The 19,998-nt window shown below is 38.2% G+C and overlaps 1 protein-coding gene across 1 annotated transcript in view; it reads right to left on the reverse strand.

The window, feature by feature from the left end:
- Positions 1-11,008: 11,008 nt before the first annotated feature.
- lmna (lamin A) overlaps positions 11,009-19,998 on the reverse strand; it is a 39,397-nt gene continuing 30,407 nt past the window's right edge. The window contains exons 4-14 of the mRNA XM_007249730.4: positions 19,005-19,161; positions 18,605-18,730; positions 18,240-18,410; positions 17,979-18,104; positions 16,941-17,161; positions 16,502-16,793; positions 15,286-15,393; positions 15,005-15,124; positions 14,833-14,892; positions 14,480-14,707; positions 11,009-13,081 (exon numbers count right to left, since the gene is read on the reverse strand). Of these exons, the coding sequence (XP_007249792.3) occupies positions 13,046-13,081; positions 14,480-14,707; positions 14,833-14,892; positions 15,005-15,124; positions 15,286-15,393; positions 16,502-16,793; positions 16,941-17,161; positions 17,979-18,104; positions 18,240-18,410; positions 18,605-18,730; positions 19,005-19,161 (1,645 nt within the window). The 3' untranslated portion in view covers positions 11,009-13,045. The remainder of the gene's footprint in view (positions 13,082-14,479; positions 14,708-14,832; positions 14,893-15,004; positions 15,125-15,285; positions 15,394-16,501; positions 16,794-16,940; positions 17,162-17,978; positions 18,105-18,239; positions 18,411-18,604; positions 18,731-19,004; positions 19,162-19,998) is intronic.

Consider the following 19,998-nt stretch of genomic DNA (forward strand, 5'->3'; position numbering starts at 1 on the left):
TTGTATGGAGACAGTTTTTTTTTTGCTGAGTTGTATGAACAGATGGAAGACGCATCACAGCTGCAGAAAGATACAACACTAACTCAAACTTAACTGTGTTGATCCAGCTGCAGTTTTATTATTAACAATAACAAAACTGGACTGTTTCTGAATGTCACACAGCAACAGAATCACACCTACCAAAATACCTGGGTTTCTTAGCTGAGGTGCAATCTTTTAACATGGCTGTAAAGAAGACTGAAGAAGAATCTGTGTGGATGGCACATACTCGTTATGTATAACAAACAGTGCAGACATTGCAAACCATGTTTTGTACATAGTTTTGTCTGTTATTTATGTTGATTTAACTTCATTAGACCGCCAAGAAACCAAGACCTTTACTTTTTATGTTTTAGATGTTTGAGCAAAACTAGAATTTAGTCGTGATTTATGTGCAAATTTACTGTAGCATGGGCATTAATGCTGTATTTTCGTGGTGTTGGAAATGAATGGAAAATACAGAAACATTTTTAGCTCATAAACTGTATATAATTGTTTTTGGGAAGTTATGTTGTACAAGCCCCCCTCCTGTGTTAATAACCCCCAGTGTTTACGTTTTATAGGAGTAATTCCCTGATATTTAACCCTTGTGTGGTGTTCATATTTTTGTTACTCGTTTACTTTGTTACTTGTATTTAATTCAGCAGAATTAAGCAATTTTACATTAAAATGCTTTACTCATGCTTGCTTCACCTAAATTGCAAGCAATATAAACAACTTACTCTTTTTTGTATTAGTTTTTTAATTAAATGTAAAAGAAAATGAATTTGACTCAAGATATGAGTAGAAAATGTGTTTAGTTTCAAATTTACAAATGAAGCAATGTTTGTTAGCCCTTGGCCAAACATACTAATATAAATGGTTAGAAGGGGGGGGGGGGTGTACAGTGTGTGTTTATGGAAAATGTGTTTTGATATATGTTTTTCACAAAAAAATGAGCCAATGCCAATGAGTTTGAGTTAGAAAAAAAAAATTTAGTATCATTTGATGAAAAATGAAAACGGGTCCCACAGACCCGAACACCACACAAGGGTTAAAGGGGCGTGGCGATGTAGTGATTGACAGCTGAGGGCAAGTTGATTGACAGGTGGCCTGAGAGCGTGAACGCGCACCGCCGCTGTGGCTCAGTCGCAGAGCTCACAGTCAGATCTTTCTGATATTCGGATTTTACTGTTAAAAAGGACACTTCTGAGATAAAGCAACGGCTTGTTCAGCAATGAACTGTTGTAACAGAGCCTCAGGGACACATTCTCTGGATTATTTCCCTCCATCAATTAATTAGTATTCATACTTTGTTTTTCTCTGTAGTTTTAGTATCTAGGTTAGGTTTTTAACTCAGGTTAGCTAGTTAACTGATATATTTTGGGTCCGTGCTGCTACAATGGTGAAGTCAGCAGTACATGTTTTCAAAACAAGTACGGACCCTGTGTGCCAGTTATCTCCCCCATTCCAGTTCTTATCAGAAGCAGAAAGAACAGGGAGTATAGGTCACATAATGTGAATATATCCAACTTGCAGTATATAAATTGTAACCCACAGTCTTTGGAACAAAATGCACAGGTTATTAAGTTAGCTCTACTAAATATCAGATCTCTTACAAACAAGTCCTATGTAATTAATGATTTTATTACAAATTATGGGCTTGATTTTCTGTTTTTAACAGAGACATGGTTAAATTCTTGTAGTGCTGAAAGTGTATTAATTGAGTCGGCTCCTCCAAACTTTAACTTTTTAAATGTCTCACGTACCGGCAAGAAAGGCGGAGGTGTAGCTATGCTGTTTGATGATACTTTCCAATGCAAGCAGTTATCACTTGGTGATTTCACATCTTTTGAATATTTAGGTGCAGTTTTAAAAGGGACACCAAGAATATTACTAATAATTGTCTACAGGCCTCCAAGGTACAATGCTGATTTTATTGATGATTTTACAGATATGCTGTCTTTTATTTCTACTGAATTTGATCATTTTATTATTGCTGGTGATTTTAACATTCACATTGATAATCCCAAGGATAATTATGCCAGAGAACTCTATGATGTATTTGACTCTTTTGAACTCTCTCAGCATGTGACTGGAAGCACACACTGTCATGGTCACACCCTGGATTTGGTTATTTCGAAGGGTCTCAACATATCAACCTCTATTAAGGATGTTGCACTGTCAGATCACTACTGTGTCTTCTTTGAAATGTGGACTTCAATACACAGTGAAGCCAGACAGATTAGGTACAAGAAGAGACAGATAAATGACATGACAGCTGAACTTTTTGTGAGCAAAGTGTGCTCTGCACCATGCAAACCATCAGACTCTGTAGATACTCTGCTGGATAGTTTTAACTCAAAAACTGCTAGAGTTTTAGATGAGATTGCACCAGTTAGAGTTAAAACCATGCCATGCAAGCAGAAAGCTCCATGGAGAAATGATGCTGCAGTTCAGCTCCAAAAGAAAGAATGCAGAAAAGCTGAGCGCAGATGGCATAAAACCAAGCTTCACATTCACAAAGAAATTTTTAAAGATAGATTGCGTGATTACAATAAAATAATGTGCACATGTAGACAAACCTACTTCTCCAGCATTATTAACAATAATATTAACAATAGCAAAGTTCTTTTCACTGTGGTTGACAGACTAACTAACTCACCTATATATATGACCCCTGAGAGATCAACTGAGAGATGTAATGAGTTTGCTAAATTTTTTAATACTAAAATCCACAATATCAGACAAGCCATCAGTACATCTCTATCCACCAAGGAGCCCATGTGCTCTCCAAAACCATGCAAAAGCATCATAGTCAACATGTGCCAGTTTAGCACTATTAATGAAGAAGTTTTAATTGATACAGTGAGTCACCTCAAATCACCCACCTGCAGTCTTGATACATTACCAATCAAGTTTTTAAAGAATGTTTTTTACTCAATATCAGCAGACATTCTTCAAATTGTAAATACCTCACTCATGTCAGGTGTTTTCCCAAATGCATTAAAAACTGCCGTTGTGAAGCCTCTCTTAAAAAAGAAAAATTTAGATACAAACTTAATGAACAATTACAGACCAATCTCTAATCTACCATTCATTGGAAAAATAATTGAAAAAATTGTCTTCAAGCAAGTTATGCACTTCCTGTCCATAAATAACTGTCTAGACCAATTTCAGTCAGGTTTCCGGCCCAATCATAGTACTGAGACTGCGCTTATTAAGGTTATCAATGACATTCGCTTAAACACAGACTAAGGAAAAATGTCTATTCTACTACTGCTTGATCTCAGTGCTGCTTTTGACACCATTGACCACAACATTCTCATAGATAGACTAGAGAACCGGGTTGGAATTTCTGGAACTGTCCTAAAATGGTTCAGTTCATACCTTCAAGGAAGGAAATACTTTGTGGAAATGGAAAATAATGTTTCTGAGACTGTGCCAGTGACCTGTGGTGTACCCCAGGGTTCAATTCTTGGGCCACTCTTATTTAATTTATATATGATTCCTCTGGGTGAAATCATGCGTGACTATGGGATATCTTACCACAGCTATGCAGATGACACTCAGATCTACATGGCCCTCTGCCCAAACAATTTCGGTCCCATTGACTCACTGTGTAAATGCCTTGAGCAGATAAATAAATGGATGGGACAGAACTTTCTGCAGTTAAATAAAGATAAAACAGAGATTATTTTATTTGGGAATAGTAATGAGAGGCACAGACTAGCTGCCTATCTGGATTCAAAAAGCCTGAAATCTAAAGAACTAGTGTGTAATCTTGGTGTACAAATGGACTCTGATCTCACTTTTAACAGTCACGTCAAAGCCGTCACCAAATCAGCATTTTATCACCTAAAGATCAGAGATTTTCTGTCTAAAGCAGACCTGGAGAAACTCATCCACACCTTTATTTCTAGTAGGATTGATTACTGTAATGGACTCCTAACTGGACTCCCAAAAAAGACCATCAAACAGCTTCAGCTGATTCAGAATTCAGCAGCCAGAGTTTTGACTAGGAGTAAAAGAAGGGAGCACATCACCCCCATCCTTAAATCCCTGCACTGGATACCAGTCTGTTACAGAATAGACTTTAAGGTACTGTTACTGGTCTATAAATGTGTTAATGGTGCAGGACCAGCATATTTATCTGATGTGCTCCAGCAGTATGAGCCGAGCAGAACTCTCAGATCATCAGGAACTGCTCAGTTAGAGCCGCCTAAAGTAAAAACTAAACACGGAGAGGCAGCGTTTAGCTACTACGCTGCTCTTAAATGGAACCAGTTAACAGAGAGCATTAGAAGAGCCCCAACAATAAACATGTTTAAATCCAGACTGAAAACCTACATGTTTGATCAGGCCTTTAGCTCAGCTTAAAACACTGCAGCTCCGCCCACTTTTATTCTGTAACGGCACTTTTATATTATGTTTTATTCATGCTTTATTCTTATTAATTCCTTGTTGTTCTTTTACATGTTTTTAATTTAATTCTCTTTGTTTTAATCATGTTTTAATCAATCATGCTTTATTCTTATTTTAGTTTTTATTTCCATTTTTACTGTTAATCTTTTACATGTTTTTTTATTTTTATTTTCTATTTGATTTCTCTGTGTATTTTCTAATTTGTAAAGCACTTTGAATGACCGTTGTGTATGAAAGGTGCTATATAAATAAACTTGCCTTGCCTTGCCTTGCCTTAAGTTAAGTAACTTGTTTGGTGAAAATGAAGGTGAAACGCAAAGAGTAATTGAGGGCGAGTATTAAAAGATTATCCTGATCAACACTAGTTACTACTTTACCTAGCTAATCTAGTTAACTAGCTTAACTAACCAATAATAGTTATCTAGCAGTAGCTAGCCAGGTATTCCTGTTTTTATTTAGACTTGAGCTTAAACACCATGATACACATGTTGAAAAAACACACACTGCCCACGTGGCTCACGGGAAGATGCTTTGTGTCTTGTCAAAGAGGCCATAAGTTCAAGGCTGAGCATGATTTCCACAGCATGTAGGACCACTGACTGAAAATAGTTCTACCAAGGGTCTGTGACCATGAGAGTCAGGATGTAAGTCTTGTAAGAGCCATTTTGTCACATAATCATTCTAAAGTTTAAAATCAAAGATACACTTGTTAAAAAATCTACACAGAACACACAAGGGATCCTGTGGCTCACTGGTAACTTATTTAGATTTTATGCCTCATGGTTCAAGATTGATCATTTCTGCATCTATCTGTTGTAAAACGTTTTAAAACTTCTGGGATGCTATGGCTCAGTGGTGTAAACCACAGTTCTGTAATCAAGACTTTCAGGGTTTAAGTCCTGAATGAGACATTTTGTCATGTGTATATTGTGAAACTTTAAATCTAAGATATAAATGGAGAAAAAAAACAGATGATGTTTCTGTGGGATCCTGTGGCTCACTGTTAGAAGCTCTGCCTCACGATTAAGAGGTCACTGGTTCAAGACTGGTCAGGATCTCCACACCTGGTGGGAATGTGTGTGCATGTTAAAGGCAGACAAAGCTAGCAACAGGTTTTTTGGCTATGAAGTCCATGACAGGATCTTTTGAAGGACTTAACCCTGAAAAGGAACTGGAAAATTCTACTTTTACTACCCTCTTTTTTTTAGCAGTAAAAGTTGTAACATCTCTCTCCCCCTCTCATTACTTCTTATCTTGCTTCCACTCAATGAACACTGTCTCTTCCATTCACTCAACCTTGTATATTATGTCCAGCAAATCTCTTAAGCTTCACCGGTGCCACCACAACCAAGCCTGCTCCACACAGGACTTGAACCCAGAATCTCCTGCTCATGAGGTAAAGCCCTTTACCTCTCAACCACCTGAGTTCACATTCAGCTGCCTCTAATTAGGGGGTCCATCATGAATACTGACACAAGCCAAATTATACAGGTGCTTTGTTGTCACTTACTGGAGCAACATAAACAATGGCTGAAACTAATTTTGTTTTTCCCAGTTTTTTTGTGGAAACTACTAACCACTAGTAGAATGCTCAATTAGGAGTGTTTGAGAAAGGGAGGAGTGATTGGGTAGATAGTACTGATCAGAACATGTGGCTTGTGTCAAAGTTCATGATAAACCCTCTAAAAAAAAAAAAAAAAGTGGCTAAATGTGAACCTGGGTGGTTGAGAGGTAAAGGGCTTTGCCTCATGAGAAGGAGATTCTAGGTTCAAGTCCTGTGTGGAGCAGGCATGGTTGTGGTGGCACGGGGAGGACGGGGAGGACGGGGAGGACGGGGAGGACGGGGAGGACGGGGAGGACGGGGAGGACGGGGAGGACAGTTGCCATTTTTCCTGATGAAATAGAGGGTAGTAAAGGTAGAATTTTGCAGTTCCCTTTCAGGGTTAAGTCCATCAAAAAATTTTGCCCCTGGGCTCCATAACTGCTGCTGGTTTTCTTGCTGGAAGTCCCAGGGGGAGAGGGCCAGGTAGTTCCTCTCCCCCTTTGTGGGTTTGGTCCGGCCTTGTCTGCCCGTCACATGTGACCCCCGGTGCAGGGACTGCTGCTAGCTTTTTCTGCTGTTTACATGCGCGCATGTTTCCACCAGGTGTGGGGATCCTGACCGGTCTTGAACCGGTGACCTCTTAATCATGAGGCAGAGCTTCTACCAGTGAGCCACAGGATCCCACAGGAATTGTGAGTGTTTTTTAAACATTTATGTCTCAGATTTTAATCTTTACAATGAATATGTGACAAAATAATCCTCTCTATGGTAATTACTATGGTATGTGTTTTACTCGTATTTAGAAATATTTAAAGAGTAAGTTGTCACATGCTATGAAATGTATTCTCTGTACTTGATGCAGCTTGTAGACTTCCTGACTGGTCTTAAACCAGTGGCCTTTTAATTGGGAGGCAAAGCACCTACCAGTTAGCCACAGGATCCCACAGAATGACCATGTGTTTTTTCAAGATTTACATCTCAGATTTTTTAGTTTTACAATGACAAAATGTGTCATGCAGGTCTTGAACCCTGACTCTCTTGATCACAGATACACAGTTTAGACCACTGAGCTACAGCATCTACTTGCAAATTGGCTGTTTTCATATTATGGTTCAATTGTACTTATGTGTAGAAACAGTAATAGAGTTGGTCCTACAAGCAGTGGAAACCCTGCTTGGGTTTGAACCAACAACCTCTTAACCAAGAGTCACAACATCTACCACTGGACCACAGGACTCCACACTTACAGCACATGTTTTTTCAGCATTTGAATTTTAGATTTCACACTTTACAACAAAGAAGTTGCCTTTTTAGGGTCTTGAAACCTTGATCTCTGGATTCCAAACCGTTGGTTTGAACCACTAGGCCACCGCACCTGCATGGCTTTTGGGTGTTTTTTTTTGTCCTTTTTGTTTGATTTTACTTGTGTGTAGAAACAATTAAAAGCTGTAGACCTTCATGCTGTGGGACTTCTACTTGGTCTTGAACCTACAACCTCTTAACCAAGCAGCACAGACTCTACCATTGAGCCACCGGATCCCACACATGCTTGCTGTGTTTTTTTCAAAAGTGTATCTTAAATTTGAAGCTTTTCAATGATTATGTGGCAAAACAGCTCTTTCCGAACTTGAACCCTGCTTTTCTTGATTACAGACCTATGGTTCAGACCACTGAACCAATGCGTCAGCATAGAGACAGGGCTATTTTATTTTAGCTGTTTGGTTCAGTTATACTATTGTAGAAACATTTAAACAAATAGTAGTTATACTCTACAGTGCCACTACTCAGTCTTGAACCTATGCCCTTTGGACCAAGGCGCACAGCATCTAACACTGAACCACCAGATCTCATCAGTCTTAGTCCTGCTTGTGTGATCATTTATGTCTTATATATTTTAAGCTTCACAATTAACATTTTTTTATGCCTTTCACTGGTCTTGAACCCTTGCTGTGCTGATCATTGCCCCATGGTTTAATCCACTAACCCATTGCCTCAAATGGTGTGAGATGCTTCTTCTTGGATATTTATATCTTGTGTTTTCAACTTCATTCTGAAATTTAATTTTGCAAGATGTTATTCCCAAGGCTTGAACCCTGAGGCTCTATTTAGTAGAGTCATGGTTTAAACTACAGAGCCACTGCATTTTTCTTTCAAGTTTTCATAATTAGTACTTGTTTAAATAAGAATTTGAACCCTGCCCATTCTGACTACAGGCCTAAAGCTTAAACCACTGAGCCACTTTATGCTTTACAATGAAGATATGTCAGAACATCTTCCTCACGACTTAAACCTCATCTTTCTGACCAAACACATGGTTTAACCCACTGAGCCACCACAAGTCACGAAATTTTTTTTTCTCCCACATTTATGTCTATTGACCTTTTTACAATGTTTTACAATGAACACAAACCAAAACATCTCTGTCAAGACTTGAACTCTCCTTGTACTGATTATAAAGACTTGGTTTAAATCTAGACTCAAAACATTTCTATTTGCTCAAGCTTTTGAGTAATGTCTCATTACAATTTTCTTCCTCTTACAGCTTATCCAGCAAATATAAACCCTGTCCTAATCATCTGCTTTCTCTTTCTCTCCCCATGTCCTGAGCTGCTGCTACCAGTGCCCATCCCACTCCAGCAGAGTTTTATAAAACCATTCTAACCCCCTTTTCTTTCCTCCCCTCTCTGTTCTCTCTCTCTATCTTTCTCACATGTGCTGAGACGCCTGGCCGGCCAGTCTTCCTGGATGTGTCCGTCTGTGGTTCCAGCTTTCAGGAATCAGCCCTGTCCTTCTACTCAGAATTATTACACAGCCCTTCTAACTTCTGCTTTTTTTTCTCTTCCTTTCCTTTCTGTTTTCTCTATCTATCTCTTTTACATGTATGGAGATGCCCTGTTCCTGATGTTCCCAGCCTGGCTCTCCACTGCCCGCTGTGTCGTTCTCCGGCTCTGCAACCCTGCACTGATTACCATTAACACACTCAGTATCTGTTTCTGTATTAGCCATAGCTCTATAGTTTGTGCCCATCACATTCTTATATTCATAAATTAGTACCTGTTATATTAGCCATAGTTCACATTAATTCTCTGTACTGTTTTTGTTCTGTTATTTGTTTGTTGTTTGTTTGTACTGAGCGGGTCAACCCGAGTAGGATGGGTTCCTCGGACTGAGTCTTGGTTCCTTCCAAGGTTTCTTCCTCTTAAAGGGAGTTTTTCCTTGCCACTGTGTCACCATAAAATTGGCATCTCTGTGGTGCTGCTCATAAGAGGCGTGGACCTGTTTTTCCTGTAAAGCGGCTTTGTGACAACCTTTGTTGTAAAAAGCGCTATATAAATAAAATTGAATTGAATTGAATTGAATTGAATTGAATTGGTTTAAACCACTGAGTCGTTGCATCTCCCAGGTCACATGACTTCTGTTTCACATTTATTTCTCAAACTTTTTAAGCTTTACAACGAATACATGACACAATCTCTTCCACAGTGCTGGAACTCTAACTATGCAGATCACAGAGCACTATTTTCAACCACCAGGCTGTACCATCCTACAGGTTGCATGTGTATGTGTGGTTTTTAGCTTTACAATCATCTCTAAACAGATTTGAACCCTAACTTTCTCAATCACTGACCCAAAGTTTAAACCACTGAGCTACAGCATCTCACAAAGGATTTTTTTCTTTATAGGAACCTATAGGAATATTGAAATTAAGGAGGAAGGCAGTAAGTAGGCAGCTCTTCTTGGCAGAACATATATGCATTTCACATTCATGTGACTGTTTACAATGATAAGAACATTTAACCTTCAATTAAATATCTTTTGCTCAGTTTTGAGGACAAACTTCTCTAAAACAGACTAACTGGCTTTACTGAACAGGGTTAGAAAATTATTTCCTAACTCTGGTTCTGGATGAACCATGCCCTGCCTAGTGGCAGTTTATCATGTTTTTCCTTTAGGTTCATTTGATTCAGTGATCATTTGAATTAGATGTTGCTTGAGGTTCTGCTCTCTAAGAAAGGTCTAGAAAAGGGTTCACTATCATGTAATCATAAGCACAGTGTATAAACAGCTTGTTGTGTTTATTTTAAGCCCCTGTTTTTAGGTGTGAATCTTCAGAAGCACAAGAAAGGATAAGAAACAGTGGTTTAGTGTCAGTTTTATTTTCACAGATAGCTTTTGGAATTTCAGATAAACACTGTGTAACAATACATTTTTCAACATATTATTATAAATATAGAGGAATGTTAAACTTCAGTTTAAAGTACTTTCCTAACATTTTATACATGGTCATCTCACCAATCCAGATTTTTTTTTCTTAATATTTCATATACTGTCTCCAACATAAAATATTAAAATTCTAAATATATCTTCTTATACTGTGCAGCATTCTAATACTAAGCCAGAGTGTGGCAGAATTAGGAGGCGGCAACTGCCCCCCCTGGTGCCCCATCCAGAGAAATAACCAAAGGTTGTCCTCTCTCATTAGAAGAAAATGGGCTGTAGTTCTGAATAGGATTCTCCTACAGGTGAAAAACACAATGATGTACCTGGTTAGCTGTTCCTCTAATAAAGATGTGCCACATTAGTGGATTAAGTGTTACCCATTAAGGGTTACCCATATTATTGCCCGTACAGTGCAATAAAATTGTATTTGGTGGTATTAAGAAAATAAACTGTTTAGGTTTAGTCGCACCCCCGTAGAATGTACAGGACCCAAGTCGTGCAGCATGTGGCATTTTTATTTGCCTACCAGCAGACTGTGCACTGGAACCTTGGGTGTTGCTTCCTGGGGTCCTTTAAGCCTTTTGCTCATTTATTTGGTAGAGCACATTTTGAGTCACTATAGTTTATTGAAGGTGTTAAACTTAATCTCAATCTGTTATTTTAACTAATCGAGAGAGAAAAAAAATACAATAGGTCACTGTAAAATCAAACGTTCTTGTTTCTGAATGCAAAACATTTTTAATTAAATAATAATAAAATATAACATATATAAAATGTATATAAAATACACAACTACCAAGCCATTTTTTATTTCTTTTTTTTTAATGAAAGGCACTGTTTATACCAACATTTTCAGTACAGGTCTTTATTTAAAAAAAGAAAACAAAACAAAGAACAAAACAAAAGACCTCTATGTAAGCAATGCAGATCTAAACTACTACATACGAAAAAGCTTTTTTAACTACATGAACAACTTCAGACTTCCATGGTCTTGAGGGGGAAACAAAATGAAGCAATAATGCATTTACTAAACCGCCCCCATACTTGCTTTTTTTTTTTTTTAACAAAAAAAAATCTTTGGATTTTACAAAACAATAAAACAAAAATGTTTCTATGAAGTGTTTGCTCTTCTTTATTCCGTTCTTATCACTCGTCCAATCTATCAAATGCTTTTGTTTCCAAAAGTGGTATCAGTGGTGCTGATTTGCCTCAACCCAAAGGTAAAAATCACAGTTGCTCTTAATTCTGTTTGTAAATGCAGAAAATGTCGCTCTCCTGCTCAACCTGATCAAATATAAAGCATCCCACAAGCAGTGCACAAAAAGGAACAAAAAGAAGCTTCAGCCAAGCTAGAAGAAGTGTCCAGTTCACCTGCTGTTACAGTATTAAAGACAGATAGATCATAGTTTGCATAAAGCTGTGTTTAGACTGGCAAAATCAAATCAGATTTTTGGATTATTAAGATGGTATCCAGATTAGTTACCTGAATAAATCCAGATCCACAACAAACAATGCAAAGTTACTAGTATATTTGTTTGTGATGTTTAGACACACAAATCCAATCGCAAATAACAGTGCAGACAGTCATTTCAATCATTTCAACAGATTTAATTTGAGAAAAAAGCAGCTTTGCTTGCAGTCTAAACACAGCCTCTCTGAGCACTGTACTAACAGGCTAATAGTAGTGTTATATAGAAGTTATATGAAGCACCCTCCACACATTTCCATTAGATTCTACAGCATCCGTTCTCAGCAGCACAGTTAGCCGATAACCAGACCTGAAGATTTTAGGATGTACACAGAGGATAGTGTGGTTTTACGCACCAGGAGGAAAACTCAACACCCCCAATTAAAGCCATAGCTGCTGCAAGAGAGAGGACTGAGAACACTAATAAACCAACACTTCCATCTGTCCATGCAAGAGCCTTCCAAACCAAACCCAACCCATCTACCATAGGAGTCCAACAAACACCCTTAAAGAAATAAATTCAGAATTCATTTAATTCCATTTATTTTTTACCTACACAAAATCTTTATTATATATCTATATATTCATTATAAATAATGAATGTTGCATCTTCAAAATTAAATAATTACATAAATCAGCCCCTCTGGTCTGGAAACTTTCAAAATCAATCAAACCTCAATTAAATCTTTCATATATTCCTCTCCTAGAATTTTAATCAACATTCATTTTAAATTTTTTTCCCTCAATATCAGAACACTATCACTGGAAAACTGTACCATCAAGACACTTAAAGCTGTAAAGGCACTAAAAAAAAGCTTCATGATTTCATGAGTACATGATTACATGATCACATGTTGAACAGTTGGCCTCTACTGTGTATTGTGGAAATATTTGGTACAAAGTGTTGAAATATGGCTTTACAGTACATTCAAATACTCTCCCAATCCTATTGGAGTAAACGTGCAGACAGGGATACCGTGATGTGCGCGTTGAGTTGTGACAGCATCTGATAGGAAAGTCTAAGGCGGATCCTTGTCTCTGGATAAGTGTTCAAGTGCTCTGTTAACCTCTCTCCCTGAACATGGCTTTACAAAAAGCAGCAGTCCAGCCCACATGCAAGACTAACATACAATACTGTATATATACACAAACCCTATATAAGCACCCAAGCTGCCTCCAAGCCCTCAGCCATACAAAAGCTATTCATCTACCCCGCAAATTACTACATACAAAATAAGACTGATTTAGGTATAAAGTATGAAAAAATAAAAAAATCTCAATGGCTAGAAGTTAGAAAAAAATTTATCCCAGGTTACACGGTGCAAAAAGCACATCCTGAACTGGGCAGACATCACGGCCATCCCTTTACTTTACATGATGGAGCAGTTCTCTGGTTTAGGTCCTCCCTGTGGGCAGAGGAAGTGAGAAAGAGAAAACAAGAAGGAAGATTAATAACACTATTTTATAATACATCTATTTTGCTACAATAAATTACACACAATTTATTTCATAATAAAATACAAAAGACATAAAATATATAATCGCTGTTAAAACAACGCCTTAAAATATTGCATAACCACTTTTCTTTTTTTCTCCTTAATTTAAAAGAACTATAACAGACTATATCGCTGTCCAATGAAAAATGTATCGCCAAAACAGCAACTTTACATTTTTGGAGAATTTCAATTGGTCTATTCATCAAGAACTTGAATTTGGCAGAGTGTATGAAACAATTTGGGTGCATAAACTATGTAGTAAACTAAAAATCGACAAAAATTAAGATACTTGTTTTTTACTGGACAGCTACAAAATATATAATATAGATTATATACTGTATTTATAAACTTCTTATCTGGGGATTATTGATGTATATCCTTAGTAAACAATTAATATTGAAATTAAGTGAGGAGATTAATACTGAAACTGTGGATTTGTGTCATTATGTTTAATAAAACATTTGCAAAGCGATCTCTCTTTGCAGTATAAAAGCAATACGAATGCTAGTATAGTATAATACGGTATAGTATATTATAAAACATTTGTTTTGGTACATTAGAGCTCAATGAAGTTTAATCAGGTGATCTGTTTATAGAACTGTAAAAAATAAATATGCTGGCTTTGAGTATCCAGGAGAAATCTGGAACAAAGCTTTGTTTTTCAAATTGTCTTAAGATTTAACTTACCTTTTAAGAAGGATTATTATTGAGGGATTGTTATTGTATTTTACTGTATTTATATTTACATGCATCTGTTCTAACGTGATTTAAGTTCCACATGCAAAAACACTAATGGCAGACGTAAACTACAGCTCTGGAAAAACTTAAGAGACCACTTCAGTTTCTGAATCAGTTTCTCTGATTTTGCTATTTATAGGTTTATGTTTGAGTAAAATAAACTTTGTTGTTTCATTCTATAAACTACAGACAACATTTCTCCCAAATTCCATAGAGAAATATTGTCATTTAGAGCATTTATTTGCAGAAAATGAAAAATGGCTGAAATGACAAAAGACACAGAGCTTTCAGACCTCAAATAATGCAAAGCTCAAATGACAGTTTTCATGCATCCTGGCATGTTCTCCTCCACCAGTCTTACACACTGCTTTTGGATAACATTATACCACTACTGGTGCAAAAAAACATGCATTTCAGCTTGGTTTGATGGCTTGTTATCATCCAGCTTCCTCTTGATTATATTTCAGAGGTTTTCAATTTGGTAAAATTATAGAAACTCATCATTTTAGGTGGTCAATTTTTTTTTCCAGAGCTGTATATGTTATAATTATATATATTTAAATAATGTACCTGTCTAGGTTGGCCACTACCCATGATAAAGTGGGAGTGGGAGTGGGAGACCAGGCCCTCGGGCAGTCCTCCTCCTCCACTGCTGAAAGAGCGGGTAGCGCTGGACACTGCAGAACTCGCAGTCACACCGCTGCCGGTGTTCCTGTCCGACATCTGCCCACAAGAGCCACAGACCACCGTGCGGCTGCGCAGGTTATACTCGCTGTCTGCACACGTACTGTGAGCTGCCTGCAGAGGGAGACGGAGAGAAGCAGATCAGAGAGACATGAAAAACAGCTGTGCTGAAATAGGCTCAATGTTAACAGCATTTAAAAAAGAGATGTATATTTAAGCTAATGTGGACGACTACTTACCATTTCTTCATCATCATCTTCCTGGAATAGTGTACGCGTGACTTTCCTCATTGCCATCTCCTACACAAACAGAGATAAGTTAATGAGCTAAAGCTCAAAGCTCAGTTCTGAATATATTCTAGAGTGCAGATACAGTTACAGTGCCATAGCTGCTTTACACCAGTGAACCCACCTCTCCGTTGGCACTAATCAGAGTGGTCTGGAAGAGATCTCCACTGCCCCACGAGTTCTGAGTCTTCCACACCAGATCAGATGGAGGGTTATGAGTCCCACCAGCTCCAGATGCCCAGATCTACAGATGGAGACAGAGCAATTCAATTAAACAGAAGGTAATTACAGACTTCCCGTCATAAATGAAAGCCATAACAAAAGCCAAGGCCTTCGTTATGAGTATCATACTGTTCACACTGCACTAGATCAATAATATTTGTGGTAATATGTGGATTTACTCACCGTGACAGACTGTCCAGCTTTGAGGGTAAATTTGGGAGGGAACTTGTAGATAATTGGAGTGCTGGTTCCCACCTGCCTCTTCACCTGCCAGTGGCCCAGCGACTGGTCCTGAGAAAAGGACAAAACAAACAAACAAAACACTCAACTTCTGATTTGCACAATCCTTCCTAAGTTCATTAGCTGTTAGATCTCTATAACGTATTTATTTTGTTGATTTATTGCTGTACTTTAAACCTTGGATATTTTCACACTAAAGAATTATAAAACTTTTTGTAGGCAAAATAAAGCAGAATTATAAAACACTGAGCTCCCGGGAGTCTCTATAAAAATCATACTATGTACAGGTGCAATTTACAAGCTGAGAGATTCTGAAAGTGAAAGTAGCATGTGATCTAACTGTGTAGTGTACTATTACAAGACTTTAAACAAATATGACCTAGTATTACATAGTTAAGTTAGCAGCGTACTGAGCCTTGTATCCCTGTTACAGGTCAAAATGCTACAAATTGCTGACTGAAATATCTTTTACTTCCAGTCTGATCAATTGATCCAGGCATACCTGGATAGCTTAGGCATGACTGTCCAGATATTAAACAACATTAAACAAAACACTTATCTGACAAAGGCCTTGGAGAATACGCCGAAATGTCATATTTTTAAATAATAATAAAAAAAAAGTCTATTTTTGCTACAGAGTGAGTGAGGCACTACTTTTAATGAAGAGATATTAAACATGCATTATTTCTGACTCATCACTGCAATGTGTGCAGTGCATATACCATATTGCCAGACATGTACAAAGTTCTGTGCAATATCAAATCATTTTTAAAACATTTTTTTGCTATTTGGTAAAAGAGAAAGATGTAAGCATTTCTCGTGCCCTTATCTGTCTAATATAACTTATTTTAATCCAGTCTTGGAAACAGAGTCAATTAATATCATCGTGACATGGTGTATCAGTATTTGTTTAGATTTGCAATATATACTGAAAAAAAAAAAAATCTACTGCTACATATTTTTTTCCCAAGATCGTTATAAGTCCTAGTATAAAAGATCTTGTTTAATGCATTATATGTAGTCTACATCTTTACCATTTGTTTTCCACTGTCCTGTAAACGATGGCCTTGTCTGAAGGACCCGAGCACAGTATTTTTGCTTTACTAAACACAGTACATCTTTTGAAGATATATCTTGATCTTCATTCTTTATTTCTTACCTGATCAGCTTTGTTGCTAAGGCGGACGAACTTGCCCTCCAGGTCCACCTCGTCCACGGTGATGCGGCCGCTGGCTGAGGCTTGCTGAGTGATGCGGGTGCGAGTGACCATTCCTCCTGCTACACTGGAAGCCTCGCTGTCCGTATCGTTGAGGCGGCGTTTCTTGGCACTGCCGGAGGAGGTGCGGCTGCTGCTGCTCTGAGCTACGCGGGTCTGAGTGTGAGTACCTGAACCTGAGGTGCGAGTGACGGAGGTCACCCGAGTAGGAGGAGGACTGGGGGAGAGACGCAGCCTGTAGAAAGTGATAGAAAGTTAATGATGAGCAGTTTTACAAACGTAGTACTATACAATTTCACATTATACAATTAGAACAAATTCAAATACATATTAATACACTAAAGAAATGTATATAACTTTACTATGTTTACAGTCATCTCACCTCTCCTCCTCTCCCTCCAGCAGCTTCCTGTAGGCACTGATTTCCATGTCCAGCGCCAGCTTGATGTCCAGCAGCTCCTGGTACTCGTCCAGCTGCTGCTGCATGCGCTGACGCATGTCCGACATCTCTCTCTCCCTCTCATCCAGACGCCGGCGCATCATATCCCTCTCTCGGGACAGAGCCTCCTCCAGCTCTCGCACTTTAGCCTCTCGCGCAGCCAGCTAACACACACAGGACAGACACAGACAGACAGATAAACATCAGTGGTGCACAAAGTTTTTAAGTTCTCAACAGTTTGGTAATGAGGAACTACACTATATGTTCAAATTTTCATGGACTAAACGCATTTAAATACTTTAAAGCTGCACCCATTGCTAACACAAACGTACAAATGCACACAGCTTAGTAGCCAATAGAACAGGATTCTATAGAGAAGATAAAACAGGAACCTATTGGCATAGAGTTATGAGCTTAAAAGGTATAAATCCCCCAAGCATTGAGCTGTGGATCAGTGGAACTGTGTTCTCTGGAATTCTGTAATGTTGGAGGGTTAAAGAAGAGCTGTTTGCCTCTGCTTATTTGCTTTGGGTTTCCAGTTGGTGGTGCTACCGAGCTACAAACAGTCTTATATTGAAAAATAGCTATGACCAAAGCAGGGGATGTACAGAGAAAGTCCCTGGAAGTTCTTCTCTTTCTTAAGACCACTGAGCTAAGCACTGACTGTAGGGGGAGATCCAGAGCAAGTCATCCATACATACAGCTCTTTCCTGGAAAGCATTTACTCATTAGTTCAGTGAGATCAGGGCATAATGTGCAATACATCATCCACACAGGTAAATATAAACTGGAGGAGTATTAATAATACAGCAAAATTAACTATATAACACAGCAACAGATACACAGAGTCTATATAGTCAGATACAAGGTATTTTACACAAGACAATAATTAACAATTCTTACATTCTTTACCATTAAAAGTGTAATACGACCATAGGACTGTGGTATAGATATGGCCAGGTGTACATCGACTATACTAACCTGTTTCTGGAGCTGAGACAGCTGAGCAGACATGCTCTCCAACCGCACGCGTGTCTGCTGCAGCTCCTCATGAGCCGCACCCACCAGATGACTATTCCTGTCCGCAGACTGACGAGCATTCTCCAGCTAGAAGAAGACAACAACAGCCCAGTGATCAAACAACCACACATCCTTTTGTACAGTCTGTAGCTACAATTACCAGTACAACTGAAGAACTTGGGTATTATCTGAAATTCCAGCTGAATTAAATATTCCAGCTACCTTGGCATTGTAGGTCTTCTCAATCTCCTCCTTATAAATACGTAGCTGTTCCTCATGCTGCCCACGGAGCTCGGTCAGCGCGTCCGCCAGCTTGCTCTCAAATTCCTGCTGCTTACCGGAGTCGATCTCCACAATGCGAGACTCATGGCGGCGCTTAGACTCCCGCAGCTCCTGCCGGGACACCATACAGTTTATATTACATGATATTGCAAAAGTTTAGACCAAAGTAACTCACAAGAACCAGCCAACAATTAATCATAGTAAACTATATGTACACATTAATAGACTGACATGTGACCTGTGGCCATTGGTTCATTTTTCAGAGAAAATGATAAATACAAAAGACAAAAATACAAAAATCTGACCTCATTGTAGATGTTCTTCTGGAACTCCAGCTCCTCCTTAAGAGTCTGAATGCGGTTCTCCGCATCCACTCTCCTCAGCATCTCGTCCTGCAGCTGCTTCTTAGCATCATTCAGACTGCCTTCCAGCTGTACATACACAAACACACAAATCACATTCCTTAAAAGATTGACATTAGCATCTTAAAATCAGCCCTGTTCACATAAAGGTGCTACCCTCAGATGATTTTAGTTAGTTTTATATAATATAATCAATTGGTAACTGAATACCAGAAATGCCATGTGTCCTTATTTCCTTCAAGCCTAATGATACAAATATTTAATCAACTCTACAATAAAAAACAACAGTGAAAGCAATAGATTTTGGGTTCTTATGCAAATAAAATAGAATAACAATTCCTACCTTAGCCAGCTGGGCCTTCAGATCCCTAACTTCAACCTCCAGGGACCTCTTCTCACCCAGTGCTGTGGTAAGAGAAGCATCCTTGGAGTTTAGAAGAGCCTCCAGATCCTTCAGTCTGGCCAAAGCTGCCTCCAGATCAGCCTCCTTCTTGCTGTTCCTGCAGACACACACAGGGGAAAGGGAAGCTAAATAGTTAGGAATTGAACATATAAGGCACCAAAATATATGTGCAAGATCTCTCATGTTATTGAAAAAGAGAATAGTTATGAACAATTTCATTCTTCTCGAAAAGACCACAAAATGTAGAGAGCAGCTAAGAGCAGGTAAAAAATACCAATACAAATAGAAAATTAATTTAGGAAAATTATTTAGGACAGTTTAATTATTGGTTCATTTATAGTTTTGACAGATTCCTGGTTATTATAGGCTCTAATGTGTGCGTGAATGTATTAAATGTGTAAAAGTATAAATATAAAGTTATCATGTTTTGCAAAACGGTATAGATTCTCATTTTTAATTAACAGTATAAATGTATATATCAGCAGCAGACAGTCTTTGATTATGTGTTGTGTTCAAACCCGGCCACAAGACAGCAGTGTTGTACTCTGGTCCTAAAGTTCTGATTGCATAATTTTTTTTTTTTACTATTTTATATTGAATTGCAACAACTATATTGTGATGTGTATCATACTGCCTGATTCGACCTACCCTTAATAACTAATTTCTTATTGCAAACAATGACTATTCACATTACAGCCAAAAAACATGAATGACTGTTTTAGTAGGTTCTTCAAAAAAAAAAGACAGAATCTGGCCTTGACCGAATCTGCCATTGACCATAAACGCATACTTTAAAATGAACTGTATACATACAGTATATTTCATAACAAAATGAAGAACCAAGCAGAACTCAAACATATGGGTTCAATTGCAGTTTCTCATTTTGAACACTGGAAAAAGACCCATACAACGTCCTAATGAAAACCAGAACGTA

The sequence above is a fragment of the Astyanax mexicanus genome, chromosome 6, assembly GCF_023375975.1.
Source record: "Astyanax mexicanus isolate ESR-SI-001 chromosome 6, AstMex3_surface, whole genome shotgun sequence".
NCBI classification, from domain to species: Eukaryota; Metazoa; Chordata; class Actinopteri; order Characiformes; family Acestrorhamphidae; genus Astyanax; species Astyanax mexicanus.